The 19,623-nt window shown below is 39.6% G+C and overlaps 1 protein-coding gene across 3 annotated transcripts; it reads left to right on the top strand.

Moving 5' to 3' along the window:
* Nucleotides 1-236: 236 nt before the first annotated feature.
* On the top strand, nucleotides 237-17,104 carry tek (TEK tyrosine kinase, endothelial). Of its 3 annotated transcripts, XR_008906436.1 has the most exons (24): nucleotides 244-761; nucleotides 3,217-3,513; nucleotides 3,728-3,838; nucleotides 3,997-4,152; nucleotides 4,355-4,486; nucleotides 5,450-5,587; nucleotides 5,809-5,934; nucleotides 6,024-6,169; nucleotides 6,252-6,396; nucleotides 6,503-6,661; nucleotides 8,711-8,845; nucleotides 8,931-9,206; nucleotides 9,284-9,595; nucleotides 10,407-10,567; nucleotides 11,160-11,370; nucleotides 11,454-11,564; nucleotides 11,651-11,841; nucleotides 13,485-13,598; nucleotides 13,677-13,747; nucleotides 13,819-13,859; nucleotides 13,936-14,032; nucleotides 14,436-14,535; nucleotides 14,614-14,797; nucleotides 16,273-17,104. XR_008906436.1 is itself a non-coding variant. In XM_056745015.1 (23 exons), exons 1-23 carry the CDS (start codon nucleotides 653-655, stop codon nucleotides 14,686-14,688), a joined length of 3,414 nt encoding a protein of 1,137 aa, XP_056600993.1. In that variant the 5' UTR covers nucleotides 244-652; the 3' UTR covers nucleotides 14,689-17,104. The 3 variants fall into 3 exon arrangements, 2 of the variants coding, with proteins under 2 accessions (XP_056600994.1, XP_056600993.1); XM_056745015.1 differs by having other exon boundaries at nucleotides 14,614-17,104; XM_056745016.1 differs by lacking the exons at nucleotides 13,485-13,598; nucleotides 13,677-13,747; nucleotides 13,819-13,859; ... (2 more) ...; nucleotides 14,614-14,797; nucleotides 16,273-17,104 and adding an exon at nucleotides 13,095-13,404 and having other exon boundaries at nucleotides 237-761.
* Nucleotides 17,105-19,623: the final 2,519 nt, after the last annotated feature.

The following is a 19,623-nucleotide window of genomic DNA, read 5'->3' as shown; positions in this document are numbered from 1 at the left end:
AACAGAAAGATGGGCAACTTTGGAAGTTATCTGTCTATGTTCTTGGAATATAAAATAATGACAGGAACTTTTGGGTTAGCACAACATCTTTGTCTTCTTGACATGTTTTTTTCACATTTCTGATCTTCTCAAAGTAGACCCTGTGAAATATTTGAACCTATTTATTTTCACTGAAATTTAGTTTGTAAACCTGAATTCTGGATGTTTTATAAATTTCTTTGTTACTGCTGAACTCAATCATTCTCAGACATGTTTGGAAACTCTTTTAGCAACACGGGGTCCTTTGTTTTGTTTAAATCTGAGATGAAATCACAGACATAAACTCAATAAGCAGCTAGTTGAGAGACCAGTGCACTGACTTCATCATGTCAGATTTGATGTATTATTTGCTGTCAGAGAATGGATCCCCCTGTCTTGAAGAAGGACATGCCTTTCAGAAGCTGCAATTAATGACATGCGATTGTTCAGACTGCAGTCCTCCACATCCTCACTGCTCAGAGAGAGGAAACAGGAAAAGGAACTTGAACTCCCTTTGCCTGTACGAGAGGGGTGGAGACGCAGCTAGGACTGAAAGAGAGAGAGTTAGTAAGAGAGAATGCATTCGTCTCTGAATCGAGGGATGTTTATGGACGGCGTGATTTGGTGATTTTGGATGAACCCAACAACTGTGCCTCGCGCCCGACTTCAGCGGTGTGGCGTAGAGACCATGAATCACCGGTTCTTCTCTGCACTTCTGCTGCTGATTGGCTGCTTGTTTACAGGTGACACTCTGTCCCTTTTTTACACACTTCATTTGTCTTTTTGATGAAAATTGACACAAAGTACCACATTGCCTAACTTCTATCTGACGTTAGAACTCAGAAAATGTGAACTGTATTGCATTGAGATTGATAAATAACAGTTTGTTAGGATGGGGATGGGGGGGGGTTGAAGGTTTAAGTAATTTTTTTGCCAATATTTTATGCAGGATTATATCATAAACGAGATCTCTTTAACACCTTAGTTAATATCCCAGGTATTTCTCATTAGAAAAATAGCCAGAAAGTTACCAATGCCAATGTCTCAAACTGAGCTCATATTTGTCAGGTCAGCATTGAATCATTAATAGTATTGAACATTTTAGTACAATGTCAAATAATTCCTTTTAAATGTATCTGAAACCATATTTTAGTAAAGTATGTATTTATAAATATATTTCACATAATCTGCGTCTGTATAGCAATTGTAGAAGAAACATCTTAGAATAAATTGAGATGTGAATGAAATATCACTGAGATTCTGAGGAGATAGAATAAGCAGTTTGTACACTAAATAAGTCATTATGTTTATATGTAAAAATCACACACACAATATAAAAGAACAATGTGTGTGTGATCTCTAGGTCTAAAACTGTACAGCCCCCTACAAGAACTGTTTGTTGCCGCACATGTAATGGCACATGTCCAGTTATAATAAACATAATATTTTGATTGATGTCATTGTAGAAGAACCCAGAACTCGCTCATGTAAAGGGAGGAAAGCTCAATGATTTAAAGCTCTCAGGGCTTCAGCTTCAGTAAATACAGAAGAGGGATGTTCTTATCATGAAATAATCTGAAAAACTTGAAGCTTCAGTTGCTGAAGATCTCACACTGTAGAAAACATCATCATTTTTCATTTTCTCATCAACACTTGAAATATTGAATTAATACCTATTCCTACAATAAAAATAGATCACATGTGTGTGCAGAAGATCACAAGGTTGCATCTGGAGATAGAAGTTGATTAGAATTTACAACCAAACACTGAAAAAAACAACATTTATCTGGTATTTTATTACAGAAACATCCTAATGCTTTTGTTGTTGAAGATCATTGGAGACTAAGGGCAATATTTTCATGGATTTGTGGCTCAATGAGCAGTTATGGGCCAACAATAACACTGTCATCAGGTTTCTTCCTGAAGGAGAAAACTTCTTTCTGTTGCGTGTGTTGAATGTGTTATTTGACTTCTGTTCAAGAGAGTTTATATGGTCACTGATGTGCCTTGGTCTTAAGGATAAAAGATGTCAATTCTAATGGTCTATACTGTAAAATCATTATGATATTTTCACAAGAGTTAAATTGTCTGTGAGGTCTCCATCTGCCTTCAAAATGTTGTAATACTTTAAGAGCCCAAAATATAAAAATACATAATTTATCTCAACACATTACAACCTATCTCTCACACACACACACGTGTTGGGTTTCCCTTTTTTTCAAATAAACTTCATTTAGTTTGATTTAAGAGCTGTTTTCTTCATGGGATCAAAACATGTCCCCACACAATAAACAATGACTGCTGTTATATATTGTATATACTTTATTTGATAGGACCATAAAAACACAAACAAACTTTACTCTCCTTCAAAGTTCACTTGGTATCAGGTCACCAGTTTGTTGAGCTTTTGTGTATTTCCAGTATTTGAGTTTTTATCATCTGTTATACAGTCTCACTGGGATTTGGGCTTGAAGGCACAGCAGTTTGAGGGGCTTTTTCTTGTGACGGGTTTCCAAAACATGGACTGCTATTTTGTAACCTCTCTCGAAACACAGCCAGCCAAACATCTAGTCCTTTGCAATATTGATGACTAACCAGTCTCTGTTTGCAGTAGGATGACAGTTCAGAAGCAGGGCCACTTAAGAATACCACCTGTCATTCAAACCTTTCTTTGAGTGTGTTAATAGGGATGAAAAATGATTCTTGGTAATTAGCTTTAGTCATTGAAAATAAGCTATTAATGACTTGAGTTCCATAGCTTCCAAACACAAAGATCCAGGTCAAGATCAAAATCTAATCTCATAATTACAGGATTGTTTTATAATACATAAAATGGCCCTTCTAAGTGCGAGGGCACACCCAGAGCGGTACAACCATTGTTAGAAGAACAATAGCAGGGTGAGGTTTCCCGTCTTTACTTTCTTCTACAGAAATAACTTTCCATCACCACCACAGGTACAGAAGTCAGCAAATCGGTCTCGGTCTGTCTGTGTCTTCAGAAGATTTCATGAGAGACTGTGACCTGCGCTGCTGTACATTACCCTGACTGACATGTGTAACCATCGCTCATGTCATGATGGATAAATAACATAAGTGTTCATCTTCATATATAAGGTTGAATTGAAATGTTTTTCAGAACACGATGACTGTGTGTTAACAGGGAATGTAAAGGCGTCGTGTCTCTTGTCTGTTTTGCAGCCGATGCTCTAGACATCTCAGATGTGACTCTCATAAATCCAGACCCGGTCGTGTCCTCGGCAATCTCGCCGTCTCTTCTGTGTGTGAGCAGCGACTGGACCACTTCTGGCACCAGTTCCTTGAGTTTGGGCCACGAATCTCCCGAAGCTCATAACCTGAGAGCAGAGCTGGACAGAAGCCGCCACGCTGCTGCTAAAGTCACATGGATGTCACGGAATCACACCTTTGGAGTTTTCTACTGCCACGTCAAAAACTCTAATGGAAGTAAAATCTACACTTACAAGATGCTCAGTGAAGGTAAAAAGGGTGAAATTAACTGCCCAAAAAACACAACAAAGCAAATGAAAATTGTCAAAAGCCTTCTGGTTGATGAAGTAACATACAAACTGTAGTTGAACATTAAGCGTTACGTGCTGTTGAGATTTGGATTTATTTATCCAAATTATTTGTTCATAAATTAAAAACTTTCAGGTCATGTCATCTTAAGCAGACAATTTTTCTTCTCGTTCAGCTTCTTTCCTACCAGAATCTCTGACGGTGACCGTGAATGAAGGTGAAGATGTAAACATTTCTTACACAAGAAAGATAGTTTTACCTGAGGACACCGTCATCTACAAAAACGGTAAACAGACATGAACCAAACATCACTGAATACATTGATTATTATTGTTCATACTGACCTGTTATTGACATCAAATGAAGCAGATTATTATGGTTCTCCTGACATAACATCAGCAACATTTTCAAAAATCTCATAGATTTTTTCCTTTTGTTTTTTAGGCAATTTTGAACATTCATCACCCAAGGGGGACATCACGGACATGGTTCATTACTCCATAACCAACGCACAAGCAGAAATGCATGCAGGAATTTATTCAATTCGTTACATTTCTGGCACGCCATTTAGTTCAGCGATAACTCGACTGATCGTCAGGAGTAAGACTTTCTTGTGAGATATTATGAGAAATTACATAATTTATAATTTTCCTCATGATCAATATTACTCTGATATTCAGATGTACATGTGCACAAAGAAGTCCCTTTACTGGCTGAAATACTCATAAGTTCATCTTAGATTGATTCTCCAGCAGGGTTTGACTAGTCCCTAACATCTGCTCATCATGTTACCTGTTCGCAGGTTGTAAGGCTGGTCTATGGGGATTGGATTGTACAAAGACGTGTCCGCTCTGTTTTAACGGAGGCATCTGTCATGATGGGACAGGAGAATGTATCTGCCCACCAGGATTCAAAGGATCCACCTGTGAAATTGGTAACAATTTAGTTTTTCTCATTTTTTCAATGTAGTTGTAATCACCTGTAAAACCCATAAGAAATTAAAAGAAAGTCACTTTGGCTGAAGGCGTTTGCTAAATATCTAAATGTTAATGGAATATAAATGTAAAATCACAACAAAAATATCTCATTAATATCTCAGTTATTTCTCCTAGACATCAAAAAGATTAAGCACATTTTTGTCTCAGATGTTTCTCCTTCGAAAAGAGTCAGAAATCTCACATAAGAGTTTCAGAAGAGATGTCAAGAATCTCTCGTATCTAAGTTCAGATTTCTTTAAACGTTGCAGGCTGTTTTTTTTAAAAAAACCAGAAAATAACGTTCCCTGCTTGTTAGTGTTTTGGTTATTGTGTAATGGTCAAAACTGGTAAACGTCAGTGACATGTGCAAAACAGAAATTAAGATCACATTAACACATGTTATACTGACCAAATTAAATTAATAAATGTACCCTTTAATGGCTGAAAATAATAAACTAATTAACCAAAATAAAAATACAATTCATTTCTTTAGTGTGTTTGTCTCTGTTACTGTATGTATGTGCGCTCGAGCACGTGCATTCTCCGCTCTCCCGCGCACTCTCGTCATTTAAACATTTATGGTAATTTCGTTTTACCTCACTCACTAACACATTAGTTTAGCGGTTTATTTTTGTTCCTTTTTTATTTTAAAACGTACAATTCAGGAGAGTAAATTTATGTTTTCATTTCATGATTTTCAATTGATTTGACACATCTAAATCCCCAGACCATGATGTAAGGACTGAAACAGGGCTTTTGATTGTTAGGCTATATCTAGAAATGGAGCCGGTATACTTCTGTGGTGAGACAAGAATATTGTTAGCCTTAAGATAATTAAATGTTTATTAGGAGTTTTATCATGTGTTAAGAGTTTTATTTATGATGTTTCTGGCGTCTTGTGTGGTGTTGGTGTTGTGTAGTGTGCGGTGAGGGACGGTTTGGACGGAGCTGTAAGGAACGCTGTGAAGACGGACAGTGTCGAGCTTTGATCTTCTGTCTCCGAGATCCTTACGGATGTTCATGTGCATCTGGATGGAGAGGATTAAACTGCAGCGAGGGTGAGAACAACTGCCCACTTTCACATGAGTGAATAAATGATGCTTAATATCTCTTCAAAGGCCTATGAAGTTTCATTCTGTAACATTGAAACAATTTGACTTGAAGTTGTTTTGGTGGTACTGAATGTTATGCATTCTTGTGTGCGATCACATTGAAGTGTCTGCATGAAGAGATTTGATTTGTTATTATACATGTGGGATTTGTGTTTTGATGATTTCAGCGTGTCCTGCTGGTTATTACGGTGCAGGCTGTAACCAGGAGTGCAAGTGTGAAGTGGAAGGAAAATGCGACCGCTTCCGAGGATGCGTGTGTGCAGGCAAACATGGTGCTCGCTGTGAGAAAACAGGTACAGATGATTGCATGTGTGAAGGTCCGGCACAGTCCTGCTTGACGAGTCTGTGTCTGAAGAGCCTAACCTTGTGTCTTTTCTTAAAGACATGAGACCTGTTATCATGAGCAGCCTGAGAGACACTGAGATCAACACCGGCGTGGAGTACAGAGTCAACTGCTCTGCCACAGGACGCCCGCCCCCTTTACACGGTGAAATAAGTCTGGTAAAAGCAGACAAAAGCACTCTATATGTGAGTCCCATCACATTATTTGCCACCATGAACCGCTGGGTTATTAAAAGGCTCACGTGTTCGGATTTCTGATTGTCATCAGGCTGTGGACACAAAGATGAAGAATGATCAGACAACATCCATGTTCAGGGTTGAAAAGATGTCGCCCTCTGATGCCGGTCGTTGGTCATGTCACGTGAAAACCAAAAGTTTTCATGAGGAGAAAGAATTCCTGGTAAACGTCAAAGGTGAGATTGTGTAATCCGTCTGTGTTCCTGCAAGTGATTTCTCCTTTCTATCCTCTGCAACCAACTTTATCTGCTGATCAATCTTAAACCTAACATTTGGTTTCAGTTCCACCCCAACCACACAATCCTCCTATCCTGAACGCCAGCGGTCCGTATCACCTGCTTGTTCTGCTAAATAAAGACGCCTACACAGGTGATGGACCGCTAACTTCTGTCAGAGTTTTCTACAAACAAACCAGCGCGTCCGTGTGGAATAACCTTGAGGGTAAACATCATTGTTTGAATGAATTTGTGATGTCCTGTGATGATCCTGTGATGGCTTTTCTAGTAAAATAAGACAAAAGCACGCACATCAACCTCAAGTGGGCGATGATGAGAAGCCTGTGTGCTCAAAACGTCACGCGCCATGCTAAAGTCCGTTAATAATAGAACACATTTTTTATATTTTAGGAGCTTTGGTGTGCCGACTTTATAAACATTTTTTTATTTCCACTATATTTAACGTACAGTTGTGTTCAAAATTATTCAACCCCCACTGAAATTGATTGTTTTGGTCGGTTTGACATTGATTATGATCATTCAGTCATCCTGCTTACAATTAAATCAAAGAGGCACGTGTAGGTCAGACAAATATAACATAACATTTATAATGAAATAACCACAAATGTCTTTTCTGAGCTCACATCATTATCAGTTTTATTCAACCCCCAAGTGACATTCAATCTTAGTACTTAGTACAACATCCTTTTACAGTTATAACAGCTTTTAAACGTGAAGCATAGCTTGACACAAGTGTCTTGCAGCAATCTACGGGTATCTTCGCCCATTCATCATGGGCAAAAGCCTCCAGTTCAGTCACATTCTTAGGCTTGCGCACTGCAACTGCTTTCTTTAAGTCCCACCAGAGGTTCTCAATCGGATTTATGTCTGGTGACTGCGATGGCCACTTCAAAATGTTCCAGCCTTTAATCTGCAACCATGCTCTAGTGGACTTGGAGGTATGCTTGGGATCATTGTCCTGTTGAAAGGTCCAACGTCTTCCAAGCCTCAGGTTTGTGACGGACTGCATCACATTGTCATCCAATATCTCCTGGTACTGAAGAGAATTCATGGTACCTTGCACACGCTGAAGCTTCCCAGTACCTGCAGAAGCAAAACAGCCCCAAAGCATGATTGACGCCCCGCCATGCTTCACAGTAGGCAAGGTGTTCTTTTCTTCATAGGCCTTGTTCTTCCTCCTCCAAACATAGCGTTGATCCATGGGCCCAAACAGTTCTAATTTTGTTTCATCAGTCCACAGAACACTATCCCAAAACTTCTGTGGTTTGTCCACATGACTTTTGGCATACTGCAGTCGACTCTTCTTATTCTTTGGGGACAGCAAGGGGGTGCGCCTGGGAGTTCTGGCATGGAGGCCTTCATTACGCAGGGTGCGCCGTATTGTCTGAGCAGAAACTTCAGTACACACATCTGACAAATCTTTTCTCAGTTCCTCAGCAGTCACACAGGGACTTTTCTCCACTCTACGCTTCAGGTAGCACACAGCAGTCGAAGTCAGCATCTTCTTTCTGCCACGACCAGGTAGCGTTTCAACAGTGCCCTTTGCCTTGAATTTGCGAATGATGCTTCCTATGGTGTCTCTTGGTATGTTTAACATCTTTGCAATCTTCTTATAGCCATTGCCCTTCCTGTGAAGAGTAATCACCTGTTCTCTTGTCTTCCTGGACCATTCTCTTGACCTCACCATGTTTGTAACCACACCAGTAAATGTCTAGAAGGAGCTGAGTGTCACAGTCATTTTAAAGCTGCCTAATTGGTGCTTATTAGGCTTTATTGCTGCTCCCTGATATCCACAGGTGTTTTCAATACCTGATTGAAAACACTTCATTGAACCTCTGTTCTTCAGAGTGGTAGTCTTTAAGGGGTTGAATAATTATGTCAATGAAGAATTCACAAAAGAAACATTTACTACTGTATTACAAAACTAATTGATGTCATTTTAGTTGCATATGGTTCTTTAAGAAGTCCTTGTAGGATTTCATTCTGAATACAATTACAAATGTACACTAAATTCCCTAAAACCATTTACAGCATTGGGGGTTGAATAATTTTGAACACACCTATATAGTCAGAACAGTGCCGATGCTTTGCGGGCATCATCTAATGTTAAGAGTTGTTTCAATTTACATCATTACGTGATGATTTGTGATGGCACAAACTAAACATTCGTCCTCTCAGAAACTCTCTTTAAAGTCAGAAGCGCTGTTTAGATATGAGGAGAATTCTGGTGGATGAGCAGTTTTTGTTTTTGCAGCGAGCGGCTCTCTGGTAAGGTTGGACAATCTTTCTCCAATGACTCAATACACCGTGTACGTGCAGCTCAGTCGGCGTGGAGCGGGTGGAAGCGGTCAGTCTGGACCTGCAGCGTATTTCTCCACGCAGATGCTCGGTACAAACGCTCAAACTCATACCATGGGGAAAATTTGAGCAAAATCATATAACAGATAATAGCAATGTCTGATGTTTCTCCTCAGAGCTGCCTGTGGGTGTGAAACTAACGCCCATCAGCCAGACTTCACTGCTCCTGTCGTGGGACTCGGCTTGGGCTGAAGAAGAATGGCGTTATGAGGTGAAATGTCAGCAAGCGGATGCTTCACAAACCGTGTGGAACTTCCAGCTATCCTCAAACTCCTCTGGCCTCCCTCTGACCCAACTCAAACCCAGACACAAATACCAGTGTAAGGTCCGAATGAGCACCAGCGACACCGGGCAGCCGTGTCCTACCGTCACTGCCTGGACGCTGAGTGACCGTAAGGATTCCTTTTATGTCCCTCGCATAATTGATGTTTTTATTCAAGGTTGTAAATCGGTGTCTTTCATCTTTAAGAGCTTCCTCCACCCACGACCAACATCTCCACCTGCAACATTAGTGACACGTCAGCCATGGTCACCTGGTTGCTTGTTGAGGGTCACTCCATCTCCAGGGTGATCATTCGTTACCAGCAGACGGAGCAGTCGGACTACAGTCAGCAGGCAGAGCTGGGCGTTCATGCCGAGCAGACGGCCATGAGCTTTCAGCTGAGGGGCTTGAGAAGCGACAGCACTTACCAGCTGGAGCTCTGGACCATAAACAACATTGGTGAGAGTGCAGAGAGACCCCAGTTAACCCTCAAGACCCTGACGCCGCAAGAGAGCTCACGTGAGTCTGCATTCTGTAGCCTTTGAACTTAAAAGGTTTTCAGCTGTTTGAGAATCTTAAAAGGACACCCCAACCGTTATTCAATCTACAGTAGACAAAGTGTCATTAAATGTTATGTTTGGCAGCACTGCATGAAATGATTCTGTAATAGAAATGAATGTCTGTAAATACAGTTTACTGTGCCATCTACAAGTACAGGTTAAAGCTCTGCCTAAAGTATCTGATTTGCACAGATATCAAGTATTCTACTCATACTGAATGTAGCTCAAAGCAGCACTAGTCCTTAAACACATAAGAGACATGTCAGAGAAAATCAAGAAACACTTGATTCACAAGAATCACATTTATTTTCTGCAATCATATTTAAACTGATCACCTCAAAATAGTAACAAATCATGGTCAACACAACAGCCTACTACGTCTATTACAAACACAAGTCTCGGTGAAGCTCAAGAGCTCATAAGGAAACCGATGTCCTTCAAAAAGCTCTCTTCGGTAAAGGTTAGGTTTACATTTAGGCATTTGGCAGACGCTTTTATCCAAACCGACTTACATTGCTTTATCCTATACATTTTACATAGGTATTTGCATTTCCCTGGGATCGAACCCACAACCTTGCGTTGTTAACGCAATGCTCACATGCTGGTTTGGGCCTCATGAGCAGCTGCAGTCATGTCCTCAACTCGCGTATAAACCGCCAGCGATGGTCAACTACCTGATAATGCACTCGCATTTGCATTACCCATCCCAACCTTTTTGATGTAGGGCTGGGTTAGTAATGAAAGCAGGACTGTATGTTGTTTTGTTTCAGAGTTGTATGGCTTTGGAGCTCATGGGAAGATGCTTTTCTTTGCTATACTGGGTTCTGCTGCTATGACCTGCATCACAGTACTGTTGGCCTTCTGTATCGTACTGCAACTCAAAAGAACAACGTACCAGAGACGCATGATGCAGGCCTTTCACAACATAGTGGTGAGACAGAAACTGTGTGGTGAGACAGAAACTGTGTGCGTGCGAACGTGTTCTCATAATTACAGTTAGGGTCTAGTACATTTTTTATACTATATTTATAATAAAAACATACTATACTACTATATTTTTCTCAGATAGTAATGCTACAGTACTGTACATTTAATGGTATTAATAGCAAATATATTTTATAATTCTCCTGTTTTTATATCATTACTTTTCTGTATATTTAAGTGACATATTCAATATGATTTTATCTTCAGAACACACAAATCACTGACACTGAGACACAGACCAGTTCAAGGAGGATATGGCTAAAAATCCCATAGATGATTATTTATACAGTTACTGTACATCTTAGATTCAGTTTGAGACTCATACCGTATTTAATAGAGCTGTGAATACAGCTGGATGTTTGATGACCGTCCTCCTTTAGTATTCTTTTGTGTTCTTATGTGTTAAGGCTAAAAATTATTTTCGTATGACTACTTTATTGCAACAATGTAATTCAAAGCCATGAAATGCACTACAGTTCTTAATCTAAATGAATAGAACCATTGCAAGCACATCTTCCACAGCCAAATGTAATTCACAGAGAGAAGAGCCGGTGGTTCAGTTCAGTTCCGGCTCTCTGAACATGCAGAAGAAAGCACAGAACCCCACCCACTCTGTGGCTTATCCCACCCTGGAGTGGAGTGATATAAAGTTCCAGGACGTGATCGGAGAGGGCAACTTTGGTCAGGTGTTGAAAGCTCGCATTAAGAAAGACGGCCTGAGGATGGATGCTGCGATCAAGAGAATGAAAGGTGAACAGAAAGCATGTGGCTCAACTAGTAAAGCGCTCAGCCCTTAGTCTGTCTTCACCGCTCGTTCTCTGTCCTGACATCAGAATACGCGTCTAAGGACGACCATCGAGACTTCGCCGGGGAGCTTGAAGTCTTGTGTAAACTAGGTCATCATCCAAACATCATCAACCTTCTGGGAGCATGTGAACACAGAGGTGCAGTCCACATAACAAATTCAGAATAGTGTCGTCTTCCTTACAGTCTTGACTTACAGCACACAGTTTTGTAATTTCTGCTGCAGGTTATCTCTATCTGGCCATTGAATACGCTCCTCACGGAAACCTGCTGGACTTTCTGCGTAAGAGCCGAGTTTTGGAGACTGATCCCGCCTTCGCCATCGCCAACAGCACTGCGTCCACACTCTCCTCCCAGCAGTTACTGCACTTCGCTGCAGACGTGGCCCGCGGCATGGACTATCTGAGCCAGAAACAGGTGTCGTAACATCATATAACTATGATATCCATATTGGTTATTTGCTGTTGTTTTGCACTAGTACGCTCTTAAAGAGAAGGGTTTCCCAGTCTGGTCCTGGAGTACCACCAGCACTGCACATAATCTTTATCTCTCTAATTCAACACACCTCTCTCAATTTATTAGCTCATTAGTTACAAAGAACTTATCGCTGTGTCCCAATTCGGTGTTGCGTCCTTTGAAGGTTTCATTTAACGTTGTACAGACTGGATTTAAGTCTTTGTATTAGCATTATAAATACTGAATTTAAACCTTTATATGAAATGAAATTAAGGGCACGAATCGGAAAATTGAGAATATTGGATAATAAATATAAAACAAGAATATAACAGCTTGACAGTAAATAGTTTTTCTGCCGTATTGTCTCATATTAATGTCAGTTAAACAAGACTGTAAACAGAAACATTTATGTAAAATAAAGACACTGTCTCTAAAATGATTACATTATTCAGCAAGACTATTATTCAGCTTTCCTGTAGCTCAGTGGTGAGAGCATTGTGTTAACAACGCAAGGTTGTGGGTTCGATCCCAGGGGATTGCTAATACCTATGTAAAATGTGTAGGATAAAAGAGTCTGCCAAAGGCTTAAAATGTAAATGTAAGACTTTACTTAAAGCCTTAAGATAGATAAAATGCATTATTGATGGTTATTTAATGGTATGATGCATTCACATTGTTCATAATGTGTTTTAGTAATACAAGTAATGTTGTTGTAAAGAATTCTAAGAAAAATGCAAAGTGTAACAATGAATTGATAAGTGTTATAATGTATTAACTTTAGGTACAATTATTCATGAGACATTATAAAGTGAATTACAAGGTATAATTAATACATTACAACTACTTTTATAATGCATTATACATATAGGCTTTAAGTAAAGTGTTATTCAATTCTGACAGACACAGCAATGCATCATCTTTGCTAAGATCTTCATGGTTTTAGTGTGTTTCAGGGGATTAAAAGGTACATTGTTTCGGCCTTAGTGGAGTAGTAATAACTAATAATAGTAATAGAAAATGTGTAAAGTTGCATAAAATGGGAATACTCAATAAAGTAGATTAAAACTATCTCAGTTGCTTTACTTAATGGTTGGATTCCACGACTAATAACATACAGTATATATGACAACACAACATTTCCTGTAGGTAGATGTCTTTTATTCCACTTTGACTTCCCTTTCGTTGGCATTCTGTCTGTTTCTGTGTATCTGCAGCTGTTTTCCAGATGGCACTTTCACCCCAAAATGGCCCTCACGCTACCAAATAACCAAAGTTTTGCCCCTTGGGAATCTATACTTTTTGGTTAGTTAAGTCTCCCCGACCTCAGAAAAGTGGGTCAGATTAGAGTGAGATCAAAAATGTGCAGTGTTGGAGATACTCCATGAGCGGGATTAGGAAACACTGCCGTAGAAGAATCATTTTGCTCCACAAAGTACCTTAAACACATTCAGAACCTGAAATGGGTCGACAAACTAAAAGGTAATGTAGTGGTTCTTCGACTGAAAATAGCTTCTTCCACCCATTTTTACTGATATGTGCACAGAACCTGTAATGCGCTGCTAATCTGCCGAAGGAGTTTGAGAATCAACACTCTTATGTTGCAGTTTATTCACCGAGATTTGGCAGCCAGAAACATCCTGGTAGGAGACAACTTTGTGGCAAAGATTGCTGATTTCGGTCTGTCCCGAGGACAAGAGGTTTATGTAAAGAAGACCATGGTAACTACGCAGAATGCTGCTGTTATTTTCAACACTACGTGAAGCAAGTGTAATGTTAACACATCCGTCACTCCGCAGGGTCGTCTGCCGGTCAGGTGGATGGCCATCGAGTCCTTAAACTACAGCGTTTACACGACCAACAGTGATGTGTAAGAGACCTTTTATCTTCAGTAGTTTGGTGTCTTCTGCTGTGGATAATCTGTGTTGTTTCTCTGAGCAGATGGTCGTATGGTGTGTTGCTGTGGGAGGTGGTGAGTTTAGGTGGGTTCCATGTGAACAGTTGTTATATGATAAGATGATTCACTGGAGAGTTGATTCATTGGCATTTGATTGGCAGGTGGCACGCCGTACTGCGGTATGACATGCGCGGAGCTCTATGAAAAACTACCGCAAGGCTACCGGCTGGAGAAACCGCTCAACTGTGACGACGAGGTGTAAGTGAGACTCGTGTTTATGTGCTAGTGAGTGACAGATGCTACATGAGCAGATACTGTACACAAGACCTTGACCCACTCTCTCTCTAGTGGAGTCGTGGCAGGACCTCGCTCCAGGTCCTTGTGTTGGATCTTCTTAGAGCTGCTTTTTGAATTGGTGAAAAAGGTTTCCCTTTTTTGTGTATGGTTTGTCCACGATGTTCAAAAGTGCAGTTCTGTTTCCACTTGATTTTGTGTGGAGTGTGTCTGTCTCTAGGGTGAGGTTATGATCAGTGAGTCCGTAGGTTGGGATTTGTGTGTTTGGGTCATTCATTTGCTGAATTTAGAGACATTCACAGAGGGTAACTGGTTCATTCTTGGGTCATTTTTCACCCTTATTCTGTATTTTGCTTTCTCTCTGCAGGTATGAGCTGATGAAACAGTGCTGGAAAGAGAAGCCATATGAGAGACCCTCATTTGCTCAGATCTTGATGTCACTTAATCGTATGCTGGAAGAGAGAAAGGTATCAGACTTATACATGTGCTGCTGATGACGCAAGTTAAAATGTTGTGCTTCAACTCTTTACTCTCATTGGCTTTAGACGTACGTCAACACAACTCTCTACGAGAAATTCACGTACGCTGGCATCGACTGCTCTGCAGAAGAAGCTGGCTGATGTTCCTGATGTTACTTCTAACCGCAGTCCGTGTAAATGTGTTGATCAATGAAACGCTTTATGTGATCCTCTGAACAGGATTCAGTTTTACACACATTGTGTATTCCAGGTATCAGATTAAATGTTGTGAAATGTGTGCTAGTGCAGATGATTGTGTGATATTTGTGTGACTGGCAGTATTACGCTTGTTTTTAATCTAAAAAAAAGAAGTTGTTGGATTCTGAGACTCATGCTGAAAAGGTAAAAGTGTTGTGAAAGTTCCACAGATTGGAAGGCCTTTGATTGTCAAAGTGAACAACATTTTACATTCCTCCCTTTGGTATTAATGCACTTAATGTTCAAGAGTGAGATTATAGCGGCCACTAGTGGTGAGTTTGAGAACTACAACCAATCTCTCTGTCTTATTTATTACATCAAATAAAAGGTATATGGATTTAAAGGATAAAAAGAAGGATAAAAGTCAGGCAGGAGTTAGGACCTGTGCTAATATTATAAAGTCTTTCCAGCACAGACGCGTTAGGCCCCGCAGTACTGAGGCTTTTAGCAGAGATACTCACAGATATCTAGATACTTTCCAGCAGAGAGACGATGGAGAGAAAGATCGTCTTAAAATCCCCCCCGATGAGTTTGCTTTGATTCAGATCAGTATGTGAGAAACATTGTTTTTTCTGTTTGTATGAACCAAGATATGTTGTTTTTGTAATATTAGCTTTGTAACGGAGTAGTTTTGAACGTCATTGTTTATCTGAAACCTGTAAGCTGCTTGTAAATACTTGCGCGTCTAAGCTTATTTAACTAATTTGCATTATTATTTGTGTGGTCTAAGCTGTGATAAAGCTAAGCATTTGACGCTTGCATTGCAGAGCATGTTTGAGGGCAGCGCTAGCTAACAGTAAATCAAAACACTGTGAAAGGTGTTTGATCTGAGCAAGATAGCGTTTAGGAGTAAGTTAGTAGAAGTTTTTCACCCCTTTGTGAAGTCAGGGACAACCAGACGGAAGAAGAAACTTGCTTTTTAGAGCTTCGTCTGTTTAGGGCAACTGTACAAAACATGGCGGCAAATTCAATGTATGTCAGCCCCCTCTGTATAGAAATATTTTATTAGGTAATAAAAACATAACTGCTAATTATGTAATGTCTTTATACACCTATGAAGACATCGTTTTGTATATTATATTGCATTTCTGTCAATAGATTATCAAAGAAATCTCCTACTGCTATTTTAACAGGCTGGTCAGATTAAAATGCAAATTCAATTGAACTGTAAATCAGAGACATTTTCTAGACGCACACATTCACATTATCATCGTCAAATATGTAACATGAAATACTTTCAAACATTTTTGCATTGAATCCTTTTTGCGGTGATTGCAACAGCAATTTAGCAATAATAATACAAGTAATATTAATAATAATGGTGTTTGATTATGACTAAGCACATTCGTTTTGTACATTGTGAAATTTAGCTTAACATTCACAAGACAATACGTTCACAAAAGTCTTGCGTCATTTTACCTGTGTCAGTTTTTCTACATCCACAAATATACAGAACATGTTAGAACAATCCGATTGTCTCTGATACAGCTCTCTTCTGCACTTTCCATGATCCTGAAATCTTCCTCTCACGGCAACGGTTCTTCGTCTGCCATCTCTCTCTGAGCCATGATGACACAAACCTCATAGACACGGAACGCAGCGAAGGCTGTGGCCAGCAAACAAGCGGCACCTAGAATGTACCACCAGTTAAAGAGACTGAATGAAACTCCTTTCACGATGCAGTAGAGGCCAAAGCACACCAGGGCAACGGCCGACAATATCTGGACGCACAACGGCGGCCCGGACGACGCTGACTTTTCCCCCATGTTCACCAGAGCTCAAACACGGGCTCGAAGACAGAAAATCACAGTGACCCAATCTGACAGTTGAAAAACATTTGAGCAGCAGAATAGAAGCATGTTTTCATCATGATCACTAAAGACAAACGAAATCTGAAGTGAACGGCAGGAAGGAGCTTGACAACCGCAATGAGAGATCTGACTGTTATATACGCGCTTCACATTACAAATCTAAGATTAAAGAAAGCAGAAACATCCCTCCAATTTCTTATGGATAATCCGGATCAGAGAAAGCCTGATATCTCGCATGGCATTAAAAGATGCATTGAAGAAACTGACAGTACATTACAGGTGTCATGTAATTAAAGTAAGTGCAACTGATAAAGAGCTTAAAAGCTGCTGAGGGTCGACATCCACTAGAAAGAAACTGCTCACAACAAAACAGGGTCGCAGAATTTCACTCCACATTTCTTCTTGTTACTAGAAATATTCTTTTTTTATTGTGACATTTAAAGGATCTGTACATATCTGAAAGAAACATTTGACAATGTGTTTGAAACAGAAAAATGTTTTCATTTCAAGTGTCCTCTGTAAGATTTTTTCTTGAAGATTAGACAGCAACGGGTGGAGAAAAGTATTTTTAAAACCTTGACATTTGAACAAACTGTCTAAGCTCTATTTGGACATGGTGTGTTCACTGACAGATGCACTGCAAGTGTTTTCAGAAACACTAAAGATGGTAATGATTTGAATGTTTGGAGATGTAAGCACATCGTAATTCATGATCCTTAAAGTTTCTTCTGAGTCAGTGATGATGTCATCAGGCTTTGGCATCACCTCGCCATCCCTGGCAATTCACTTTACAGGATTAATGCTCTCAGCATCTGGAAAACATCAAGCTGGCCACAACTCACAAGCCCATTCTTGATGTCGTATCTTTCTGAAAAAGAGAAATGACAGACAACAGTACAAAGGTGAGATTTTTGATCTGGGTGATTGACACCTGGTGTTGTTTCTTATTCTTCAAAAAAACACAAATATACTTTTCCCTGTGCTCTGACTTAATCAGTCACAACACCTTGCAGATCTTTAAAACATTTTTATTGTTCTTGTCAGTACTTTCTCAACTAACAGTCCTCTCATACTATACCCAAGCCTGCCTTCAGAATAACCGTTTAGATGCAATAACTGTCGCTTTTTCTGATTATGAGATTAAGAGTTTGTACAGTATGAGAAATGTCCTGATGTTCAGCTCATGAATAACATTTATTCAACTTCTGGGGCCGGATTCGCAAAACATTCAAGACGAAAACTCTTCTGAACTGACAACATTCCTCTTAAATTCTTCTTTAAGATAAAAGTTGTTCTGCAATCCTGAAAAAAATACATTCTCAAGAATGATCTTAGGAAAATAATAAAGCAGATTTAAAATCTGATTATTTTAAATGATTATTTTATGTAAGGCACTTTTAATTCCCATTGTAATTAAGTCTCTTCCACACATATGTTATATATGAGCTAAACTGGCAGACAGTTCTTCATCAGGCACATCTGTGTTCAGACTGTCACCACAGAACCACACGTTGGATCTGCAGAGAAATCTAACGTGCTGAAGTTCTAATGTGGTGTTTCACATATAAGCCAAAAATTACTCGTATCCGATCTGAACAGTCAGACTGAAACAGATTTCCAGAAATGGTTATTTGAATATGAATGTCGCTTGATGGTGTTCACACTTTATAACATGGTCTGATCATATTTAGCAAGTGTGTACATCAGTTACCAAGAGCTTTGTTTGATTGGGTTAATGTTGTGTTATTTGGTGTCGATAGACACAGGATTTACTGCTGCTTACGGTCTCTAAACGCTCAGGATAAAATCCATGAAGATTCCAGACATTCATATACATTCATACTAACCCTAAGGGCAAATTGTACAGATGACTGTATTAAGGTGTACATGTGTCTCATTCTGTTCTCAACAGCGGCTGCAGCTCTTTCAGGTCTATAAGTTTGGGTTCAGTGGAAAAGTTGTAGAAATGATGGTAGCAGGTGTTGACATGAGCTTCGGCTTTCATCTGGAGAATCCGGTTAAAATGACGGAATGCACATGTGTGAAAACACAGAAGAGTCAATACATAATCTTCTTGCAAATCTGAATGAAGTTTTTGGGAAAGGGATTTCTTAAGAATGCATGGAAATGAGAAAGAAAGAAAAGTTAACAAATAACTGCTGTATCTTAACCATTTCTTTACTTAACATCATTTGCATTTGCGTTACATCACAGCGTTTGTGTTTTACACTGTTACATGTTCAGGTGTGAGAGTGATGGATTGAAATCGTCTGTGTGTAAAAGCATCTTGTAATCTATCACCAAGACCAAAGCGAGGTGGTGTTGTTTAGGATAAGCTGAGGTGATGAGCAGTTAATGCTCTCAGTCACGTGAATGGATTGTGTTCTTGTTGGTCATGAGTGAGAATCTTTAATCTGTTTACAGCCTTGTGAATATTCTACTGCACGCTGTGACAGGTTCTTGCATTATGGGCTGAAAAACGTTTTCCTTTCACACTGACAAATGTTTCAACATGAACATCTACGATTGCAGAAGTGTTTTGTCAGAACTACTGATGGTCAAAGTGAAAGCGCTGAAATGTTTAAAATCTTCTCTGATGTTGGGGTCAATGTCACCAACACTCGACGCAAACCAGAGATTACCAGAGGACTTCATTGCTCAAACTCTTTACCTTCAGTCCACTTCAGTAATCTTCAGTCATCAATAAACTGATCTGACATCAATAAAGTTCTGACAGTGAACTAGATCAGAAGGACTGATGACCTGTAGCACAAAGCATCTGTCAGATGGATGGGAAATGTAAATATGTAGGATTGTCTAATAATATTTTGCCATTGGAGTTTATTGTCACATGTCACAGAATGAAACATTGTCATAACAGAACAGACATGATTTTATTCTAACCCGAGTAAACATTGATGGAACATGGCCACTGACACTATTTTGAGCAGGGGGTGCTGTGACTGTTATTTATTTTGCCGGGGCAGAAGTTATGACTGTGCAGCTTAAGTTTAATGTTAATAACTAA

The sequence above is a fragment of the Triplophysa dalaica genome, chromosome 4, assembly GCF_015846415.1.
Source record: "Triplophysa dalaica isolate WHDGS20190420 chromosome 4, ASM1584641v1, whole genome shotgun sequence".
Taxonomy (NCBI): Eukaryota; Metazoa; Chordata; class Actinopteri; order Cypriniformes; family Nemacheilidae; genus Triplophysa; species Triplophysa dalaica.
Note: the sequence above shows the minus strand (reverse complement) of the source record. Positions and strands in the feature narration are given on the sequence as shown.